The sequence below is a fragment of the Gadus macrocephalus genome, chromosome 15 (genome assembly GCF_031168955.1).
Source record: "Gadus macrocephalus chromosome 15, ASM3116895v1".
NCBI lineage: Eukaryota > Metazoa > Chordata > Actinopteri > Gadiformes > Gadidae > Gadus > Gadus macrocephalus.
This window is the reverse complement of record NC_082396.1, coordinates 10494602-10504889: the sequence shown is the minus strand read 5'-3', so window position 1 is coordinate 10504889 and position 10288 is coordinate 10494602. Positions and strand designations below refer to the sequence as shown.

Sequence of the window (10288 nt, the reverse complement as noted above, 5' to 3'; positions counted from 1 at the left end):
CAGAACCCATCATGTTAGGATTGGGTGTAAAAAGAAAAAAATGCATATATATAAACCCATTCATCATGTTTGTTATTTTTCTACCCGGCATTGAGGTACAACATTACAAGGAAAAGTGAGTTGACGTATCACCCCCCCCCCCCCCCCCACACACACACACACACACACACACACACACCCCCCCCACCACCAACCCACCGCCCCCCCACCACCCAGAACAGTTGTTGAACACGGGAACCTTTATGCGAAGCAAGACAAACAATGGCGTGGAGTCTGTCACGCCTTTTGTCACAGAACAACAGAGATCATTGGAGGCCTTTAATTGTTTCAATTTAACACGCCGTGTTCTGATATGTCTCCATGACAAGAAAGCCAATTACACTTATGCCGGCGCGGAGTTGGGAGATTTACATGGAAATGCCCTCAGAATGCTATTCCGTGTTAATGGTATTCACAGCGTGAGCCGACACGCGTGAAAGCGCCCTCGTCAGAAGAGAGCGGCAAAAAAATAAAAATCACAACACACACACACACACACACACACACACACAGAGAAAACAAACTCCGATATTTGATTGGGTGCGGCACTTCTCATCCCGGCGCCGAGATGACGGGGCGGGCCACTTAAGCGTAGCCTCTGCTAGTCAGCTTGGTTAGTTAAGACACCACGCGGTAAACGACAGATTAAGGATGAGAGGCAATATCGTTTCCTCTCTCTCCTTCTCTCCTCCTCTCCTCCTCCTTCGCCTGCTCCTCGCTTTCACTTTTTTTTCATCTTCTCCAAGCTGTCCGTATGTCGCCGCAGCCCGGCGCCATATGGACGAGGAGGCAGGGAGACGAGGCTTTTATAGAGAAATGAAACATGGGGCCCCCCGAATGTGAATGTGACAGTCTTAATTGCTTTAATTGTTGTTTAAAATTGAGATCCATGTAGGAGATCTTGAAATATGATAGAATAGATTATTGGTAATTATTAACTGCGGCAGGAGTAGGAGGCAGGGAAAGGGGAAAAAAAGAGGGAAAGAAAGAAAAAAAAGGAAAGAGCGCCACTTTATCTCACTGAGAGGGGGAGAGAGAAATCTGTTCTGCCTGATGGGAACACATGAAGACAGCTGCTGCTCTGATTTAGTCTACCTGCCTCGCGACAACCATAATTCTTTATTTGTATGCAAACTAGATGCATGCAACGTTGAGCATACACACCAATTTCAGAGGTAAATGCCCATTCAAAGAGCCACCCAACCGGTAACTTGGTGGTGGATTAAGCGATATGTTTCTATAAGGAGTGAACTGCGCGGGTCCTGGAAGTGGCTTGGATGCCGATTCATCTTGATATATCAAGGACTCTGGTTAGATATGCTCCTTGGGATGAAAGGGGGAGGGGGGGGGCACACACACACACACACACACACACACACATACACACTCCACACACACACACCCCAACACACGCCTCTATGCCGTGGAAGCGCAGGCCAAGTCTTTGGAAGGGCACTGCTTTGAAGGCGCGAAGGCTGTGTTTACATTCATTTAGGACAGCTGCCGTCTTAAGCCCACACGGCTACTGCCAAGTGATGGAACACTTCAGACAAATTACCGCGGGCCGCCGCGCGAAGGAAAAACACGGGGCGAAATGTGGGAAGAAAACAAGCGCCATCTGAGGGATGTTTCTGATGACAGATTTTTTTAAACCAAAAACCGCGGCGGCTAACCCGACGTTCCGATGTAGTGGGGGAGCCATCGACAAGTCTCTCTCCTTCTCTCTCCTCCCTCTATTTCTTAACGCTGTACAGCAGGTGACAACAAGACACAAACACGCAGGGATTTTAAGTTATTTGTAAAAAAGCGAAAACTAAAGTAACAGTGGTGGTTAGGGCCTCCGCTGCAGCTTGCATTTGTCGGTCGGGCTGCACTCTAAAGGCTTTTCACACACACACACACACACACACACACACACACACACACACACACACACACACACACACACACACACACACACACACACACACACACACACACACACACACACACACACACACACACACACAGGTTTGGCGCTTTCTGTATTATCTGAAAAAAAACAAAAAAAGAGAGCAGTTTGGTTCCATGAGAGGGGTTTCATTGTAAGTGCTCAATTCAGAGCGAAGATAAAGACGCACAAAACGGGGGGCCAAAACCCACCTAGCTGAAAGCAAGCCCCCTGAACCAGCGTGCCGAGGGGAAACGGAGAGGGGGGGGTAAGAAGAAGAACCGAACATAACACAATCCGGGGCCAATTCATTTTGAGTGTTAAGAGCCAAAGCAACATAGCTAATCCGCATTGTCAAGCAGGGGGTTTGAGGGGATAGGGGGGATGTGGGTGCGGGGGGGTTTGGGGGGGAGAGTAAGCATGCAGACGGGGATAAGGCCCCATCCTGAGTCCCCGGTGCTCCCCCAGGCGCGGGCACCCAGCTCCAGCCCTGCGGATGGGAAGTCATTTGTGAAGTCCTTTTTGCAACAGCCAGTCAAAGAGGTTAATTGAAAAATTCCTTAATGTCATTACAACAGAACTAGATTAACCCAGAGCTAATTTACTTTATTGTTCTGAGGAAAGGGTGCTAGTGGCGGTGGAGGTGGGTGTAGTGGGGGTGCGGGGTAGGGTGGGTGTGTTGGGAGGAAGGGGGGGGGGGGGGGGGGGGGGGGGGGGTTGGCGGGTAAGTCACCGCTCAACGCAACGCTGTGAACTCGGAGGAGCCACGCGCCAGGGCCCGGGAATTAGGGGTTGAGGTGTTGTCTTTTTAAAGGGCCCGTGCCAGTTTAATTAAGATAGCGGAGATTATTCACCGCTCGGCACGCTTGGAAGGCAAAGGGGGAAGAAGGAGATGAGGGAGGCGGGTTGGCGCTGACCAAAAAAACATGGCGTCGGTTCCTTGTTTTAAATCCGCCCGGCTTTGAGTTATCCACTTGAAACAACAAACAGATCTGAGGCTTGACGCGGCGCGCTGGGTGATATCGGCGGGGACACTCGAGTGTTCCTCGCTGTGGCGCTCTGCGGCGGATTAGACCCTAATGCCGAGTTTATTATTTATTCTGTCGCTTGATTGTATTTCTTTTTTGGACTCTTTTATTTACATATTTATTCTTCATTTGCAGTCGTAATTATTTGATATGTGGTGGAACTTAGCGTCGTACTTCTCCGGGTTGGCGCACTTGTGATTCATTCCAACTGCTGTTCACATTAACACATGGCGTTATTAAACTGTTATAAGTTAAGGTTCCTTCTGTTGTTAAACAGTAATTACATTAACATGGTGTTGTTTGAATGTTATTGACATCAGGGTTCTTCTGTTAAACCGTAATTCATGTTAACATATTGTGTTCCTAATTCTAGTTATTAACGTTAGGGTTCCCCTGTTGTTCAACTGTTATTAACATAAACATATTGTGCTGTTAAAATTATAAATGTTAACACATGTTGTTGTTCAACTGTTATTAACGTGAGTGTTCTTTTGTTGTTGTTTGTTTCCTCTATCAGGAGGTCTTGCTGAAGAGAGCAGCTGACCTTGTTGAAGCCCTCTATGGAATGCCTCACAACAACCAGGTATGCACACACACACACACACACACACACACACACACACACACACGTGGACTAACACATGCACGCACGCACTCACACACACACACACACACATACACTTAATTGCTGTAGTTAACCACATTACCAAGTTCCGTCTCACAAACTGCTCAACATCTAAACTCCCAAATGTCACTTGAGTTAAAAAGAAAAATAGTATGCAAACATTGGAAACATCTCTAACTTTACAGAGAACTAGATCGATTTGTCTTCCTCTCATACTGTATGCATCCACAGATAATTTGTCTCACAGTCTAAAAATATACATGCATAAAACAGCATATATATATATATATATATATATATATATATAAATAAATACATACACTATACATCCAGGATTGCACCCTATGTGAACCCTGCATCATCAAAGGCTGGTCGGGACCTCAGCGGTAGACGGATCCACACAGAGCGTACCTACCCTCTTCCTCACATCCCTTTTGTCCGTGTCCTCCCCCAGGAGATCATCCTGAAGAGGGCGGCCGACATCGCCGAGGCGCTCTACAGCGTTCCCCGCAACCACAACCAGATCCCGTCGCTCGCCAACACTGCCTCCCACGGCATGATGGGAGTGAACTCCTTCAGCAGCCAGCTGGCCGTCAACGTGTCCGAGGCCCAGGGCAACGACCAAGGTGGGCACGGACGTACGGATACCAACGCAATGCACACACCTCTCACTCTGAAGTGCATCAACCGGTAGCACCATACACAACAGATCTGCTGTTGCTTTCACAGTAAAAGCACACATTGCTTACATTAGTGTGTTCATCCAAGATGAGGCTGGATGTGGAGTTGACTAAATCTTATAAATGGTTTAGAAAAAGTGCAATTGACTTCCATCACAGCGCTTAGCTCTGGACGCTCTTGGTTCTTTGGAGGGTAAGGCTGGATCCAGAATGATGAACAGATGCTTTAATTCAAAGCGATGAACAGTGAAATATGACACGACATCAAGGAGCAGGTAGAGGCTAGTGCTACTCGCTCAAGGATGACTACAGGTAGACAGTGGACATCGGGGTTTGAACCCAGTATTTACTCGATTTATTCATTTCAGGATTAGTGGTTGTCAAGTGCATAATAGTTACTTCACTATAATTTCAACTTTTCCTCAACACAAAAAACGAATTAATGACCCTGCCTCCAATGTCACCGTGTGTTCTATACATACAAATACATATAACGCTGTTGTCTGTGTCCTGTAGGCTACAGCCGGAACACCAGCAGCGTGTCCCCCCGAGGGTACATCTCCAGCACCACCCCGCAGCAGTCCAGCTACAACACCGTCAGCAACAGCATGAACGGCTACGGCAACGCTGGCATGAACCTCGGGGTCCCCAGCTCCCCGGGCTTCCTCAATGGCTCCTCCGCCAACTCCCCGTATGGAAGTGAGTAGGGCTTGTTAGCAAAACACCTCCCCCCCACCCCCACCCCCACACCCACCGCTCCCTTTGCCTTGCAGCTGCTAAACCGCTAGCTAGTGCCAGCTGTAGCAGTAGTGCGTTAGCCGCCACTGATTCCCTACAAGACAAGCAGACATTCGGAGCTGCTGTCTGGCAGTAGCAGTGCACTAGCCGGCTGTTAAGTAGCACAGAGCGCTTTCATGGTAGCAATGAGCTAACTAGAAGAAGCAATGGGATAGCTAGCGCTAATATAGAGCTAGCTAGCGGTAGCAGTGCTGCATCTAATTTCATTTCCAGACATAGAATAAAATAATAATCTTGAGCTTTGTTCGAAAATGTCTCACATGGTTCTGAATTATGTGATGCTTTGATGATGATGCATTGATGTTGTTTGCGTGCATTCTGCCTAAGTTTAGACTTCAGCCTATCAAATACAAGGTTTGGTTGTATCATGCAATGTTAATATACCACCACAACATGTGCATGTGCTGCACCCCGGTGTGGAAGGTAAGGGCTTTGTGTTATGCGATGCGTTGTACTGATCATATCCCACCCCCCAGCTCCCCTCCCTGCGGCTCTCGTAGCCATCCCAGCCTAACCTTAACCGGCCTCTCTTGCTTTGTACAACTCTCTCCCTCCCCTCTTCCCCTCTCTCTCTCTCTCTCTCTCTCTCTCTCTCTGCCTCCCCTGTCCTCTCTGCAGTTAAACAAAAGAGCGCCTTCGCTCCTGTGGTCCGACCTCAGGCATCCCCCCCCCCCTCCTGCACCAGTGCCAACGGCAACGGACTGCAAGGTGAGCATCCCTCACCCCCCCATCCTTTCCCTACGGACTACTGGTCAGACACCGCAGCTCAGGCCTCAGTCCGGTTCGGTGAGGGACTAATCATTACAAATATATGCATTTTTGACAGGGCAATTTACACTCTCACTGTCACTTTCCACACCCTACATGTATATGCACACACGCACGCACAAGACACAAACACACACACACACACACGGATACACACTGACAAATGCACACTGACAAATACACCCCCCTCTGTAACAGCATGATTCACACGTGTATTTACATGTACAGACATGCGTGCGCGTGTGTGCAGACGTGCGATGGAATCCCATTTCCTGGGGACTACAAACAGGCACGCCAAAAACGCGCGCACACACACACACACACACACAATACCGCGTGGAGCGTGAAACGCACACACAACCTCGTTGCCCTTTCCTTGAAATGATCGTCTCCTTCTTTGGGGGTCGCCGCGAAACACCTTCCCCCGGATTGTTTTAGTAATTATGTTTATTAGGTTTTGCGCGTGTGTCATGACCAACATGATTGCTTTGAAAACAAGCTTAGCCGTAGTGTGTGCCCCAAGATTAATAACATTGGGCTTAATGAAGTGGGAAATTAAAGTTCATCTCGCAACACGTTCATACTTATTAATACATGTTGTGCAGAAATTAATGAGCAATGCATTGCCATCATCTGCGCTGGCAAACTTAAAAGCATTTCAAGCATGACTCTACAAATATACTGAGCGCGGTATAATCATATATCATCCCTGCACTTCACTAGTTGCCTAATTGTTAAAACGTGTGAAAATACTGAATCCATAAACTCGGGGAGTGAGGTACAGTCGCTAATGACATCCTAAGCAGATGGTCTAGGCGGAAACTACCTTTGATCGCGTCTAATCTCTCCCGGATAACGACACAGAGAGACGACTTAGGGAAAAACGCGCAAGGGAACATGGGGGGGAGGGGGGTTTAGGGGGGAGAAAACGTTGGGCCAATTTGTCGTAAAGGAGTAGACAGAGTTGAGGAAGGAGAGGAAGAGGCGGATAAAGGGGGGGAGACAAGACTGAGGAGTGTCTAGTACCGCGGCGCAGATGCATTGTGGGAAGTCACCGTGTTGTTGCTCTACCTTCACCGTCGGGGCCCCCCCCCTCCCTCGTCCCCCGGGGAGTCTGGGGGCCACTGTTTGCCATTACCGCGGCGACAGGAGAAATATCACACATAGCAATACGGGCGTGCTGGGGGCTGAAATGTCAGCCTGAGCGGGAGGGTTTCAGACTCTGGTTCCGGGGAGGAGAGGAGCTGAGCGTCGCTCTCTCTCAGGCCCTGGCCAACATGGCAAACACTCAGAGGCACATATGCAAACAGGCACATTAAAGCGCACATTCATGCTCTCGTGCACTCCCAGATGCTCTCGGATTTGTGAAAAAAAAAAAACATAATCATGCGCGCTCATGCACACACATGCACGGACGGACACACATGCATGCACACACACACATGAACACACACACACACACATGCAAACATATGCACACACACTTGCACACACAGACACAGAATTAAAGATCTATTTGTTCAATAATTTCTCTTAAATAGCCATTGTGGTGTTTACTGTTCCATGCTAACGTCTCCTTTTCTCTCTTTGCAGCTATGTCCGGCCTGGTTGTGCCCCCTATGTAAATAAATGCACTTTTAGAAAAAAAAAATCTCAAGCACCAATCGACTCACTACCACTTCCCTGGACTGTCCCTTGTAGCACCCAGCAGCAATGCTGGTGCATTGTATAGTAAGCAGCATATTGTCTTTTTAACATGAAGGAAGAAGAAAAGGAAAAAAACAAAACGTTTTTTTTTTTTAAGGACTTGGACTTAAAACACGGAAGGATTTCTCACTATGGATATTTTTTTTGTCTGAGGGAATTTTTTTGTCTTTCTTTTTTTTGTCTTTATTTGATCAACAGTGAAGAGGACACGAGACAAGTGTTTATTTTATATACCTGGTGGTTGAGGTTTGACCTTGGCTACGGCTAGAGATCAATTCAGCCATTCATTCAGTACTGGAAGATACTCTGTGGACTCACCATTCGGTTGTATAGTAAAAAAAAAAATAACTGATGTATTGTACAGTACGTTTGAACTTATTTGCCTCAGAAATTGTTTTATGTTTCAACTCTCTTTGAATAGATTCACAGTTGTGTGTCTTTATAATGTGATTTTTTTGTATTTTTATGTGTGAGAAAAATAACCAAGGGCCAAGTTTGAATTTCAACTGGAAAAATATATGGAATATATAATGTAGAAAAACCGATCACAAATTACAACAAATACACGTTAAGGGGTAGGGAAGCTGGGCGGGTAAGTTTGTATCATGTTTCATTCCTGCATTTTAAATTAAATTTTGTAATTTATTGTAGCTAGAACTCATCTTCAAAAAAAAAAGAAAAAAAAAGAAAAACAAACAAAATACAAATGAAAAAAAAATCTCTTTGAGTCAACAAAGCACACTGATGTGTATAAAACACTTTGCTGTGTTGATAAAACCGATGTACTTCTACGTCTAGAGCTTCCTTTTAAGCAAGTGTGTTTTGTCATGTTTTCCACTTTTTTGCTAGCACTGTATATTAATGCATTCCTAGGCTACTGTGAAGTTTCTTGTTGACAGAGGTCGCAGCCTCCTCCTCTTCCTCCTCCTCCTCGCTCCAAAATCCCGTATGTGTTTTCTATGTGGTTATAAAAATTGTAGACTATTGTGATATTGCCAAACTTGTGCTAAATATTTATACATCTGTCCTTTTTCCATGTTCTTTTAGAAATCGACAAAACTTTGAAAAAACGTAAAATTGAAATCCATTTCAGATTGTAGGTTTATGGTAGCTCATCGTCATCTTTGCGTTCCAATACACACTTGCGCTCACTGAGGGAAATTTTGTAACATATCAACTATAAATAATGTATTTATCTCCGAAATTTTGTATATTGCTTTTCATTATGTATGTATTAATCGTCATGCCCTTGGTATAGTGATGCAGCACAGATACTCCAGCCAAGAACTGTTGCCTTCATTTCGTTTTGTTTTCCCTTTTTTGTATTTGATGAACTGCAATGTCCATATATTTCACGTGTATCCTCGAAAAAACTACTTGTTTCACTCTGTCAAGACTCTCTGTCCAATTTTGAAAAAAAAGGGGTGGGGGGGAAGTCAAACTTCATTGTTTATTTTTATATTGATTTTAAATTATCTATACAGGCCATTTTGGAGAAAAAAAACTTTGTTGGTTGTATTGTCAAATAAATTGTTTGTGACCCATATGATAGTTGTTAAGATCCAATAGACTAATGTGCATGAGGGAAACAACCTTGGAGGGGAACATGAACTCACTCCCATCTGTGGTTGTAAAATCTTTCTGTTTTTGTAGACTTGTATGGAGGCCATTTTTACTCACCAAGTATGACTCTGCCACAATAGCTTAACATGTGTTTACAGGGAAAGAAAACGTCAAAAAATGCCACAGTTTGGAATGAAACCCAGAAATGAATAAGTGATGTTTTATTAAAAGTTTTCAGTAAAAAACAACAACACACACACTAGTTCCTCTCGAATGTGGAATTCTTGCTGGCTGAAAAACTGGCAACAAAAGAGAAAGCAAAGCCTGAATCACGACACGGACGACGAAGAAGGATTAGCCAGTGATTTGTCTAACGGTAGTAGTGTTTAGACTTTACCACATTACTGTTACTGCAACCTAACGGACGTGTAATACCCATTAAAAGTTGAGATTTCTCTTACTCCTTATTTTCTTTGAAACAACTATTTCCATACATTTACTCTCAGCACACACTTCACTTGTGGCGTTTTTCCCCAACATCCATTGTAGTGTCTCATAAATGGCGCACGCTTTTTAATTTATTTTATTCAAAGCAACCCCCTGCCTCATTCAAATCCCCCTCATTTCGCCACATTAAGCCACCTCGTTAATAAAGAATCGATGCATCGAAAGAGCAAGGTTATCCATTGTCTATAAGGACTGCTATCGTTTTCTGAAGCCTTCATAGTTGCGGAGCTGAAAAGGCGGTGTGGTGGTGAGGGGGTGATGGTGGTGTTAGGGGGGGATGCAGTGAAATCTATACTCATCAAGTGGGTCAAACACGGGGTTGGGTGGTGGAATAGTGAATAGTGTCTCTCCTTAAAAACAACTGAAAACATCTTATCTAGCAACCTCTCTGGTCACGGAGATCGGGTCACAGAATGTCAATTTCTCATCAAGGCAACATTGTCCACGAGCATCTCCTCTCCCCCCTCTAATGCTCAATTAAATGAATGCAAGCGAGAGCGCTAATCAGCATATCAGACCTTATTATGTCAACAGGCTAGCGTCGCCCGCTCTCGGGCTAGCGCAAGATAGTGGCAGGCAATGCTGATAGTGCACCGTGTGCGTGTGTGTGTGGTGGGGGGGGCACGACGGAGATACACTGAAA

General features: G+C 45.5%; 1 protein-coding gene across 3 annotated transcripts; it reads left to right on the top strand.

Annotated features, from left to right (window-relative positions):
* Positions 1-3424: 3424 nt before the first annotated feature.
* Positions 3425-9598, top strand: LOC132473142 (transcription factor COE3-like). 3 transcript variants are annotated; one of them, XM_060073130.1, is made up of 5 exons: positions 3425-3580; positions 4077-4248; positions 4819-5001; positions 5719-5886; positions 7462-9598. In XM_060073130.1, the coding sequence occupies exons 1-5, from the start codon at positions 3563-3565 to the stop codon at positions 7491-7493; spliced, it is 573 nt and encodes a 190-aa protein (XP_059929113.1). In that variant the 5' UTR covers positions 3425-3562; the 3' UTR covers positions 7494-9598. The 3 variants fall into 3 exon arrangements, with proteins under 3 accessions (XP_059929113.1, XP_059929114.1, XP_059929112.1); XM_060073131.1 differs by having other exon boundaries at positions 4077-4260; positions 5719-5808; XM_060073129.1 differs by having other exon boundaries at positions 4077-4260.
* The last annotated feature ends 690 nt before the right edge of the window (positions 9599-10288 follow it).

Excerpts from the sequence above, each read along its gene's own strand:
- LOC132473142 (XM_060073129.1), top strand. Across the intron at positions 4,261-4,818 it reads CGACCAAGGTGGGCACGGAC|GCTACAGCCGGAACACCAGC; the intron begins GTACGGATACCA and ends TGTGTCCTGTAG. Across the intron at positions 5,002-5,718 it reads CGCCAACTCCCCGTATGGAA|TTAAACAAAAGAGCGCCTTC; the intron begins GTGAGTAGGGCT and ends TCCTCTCTGCAG.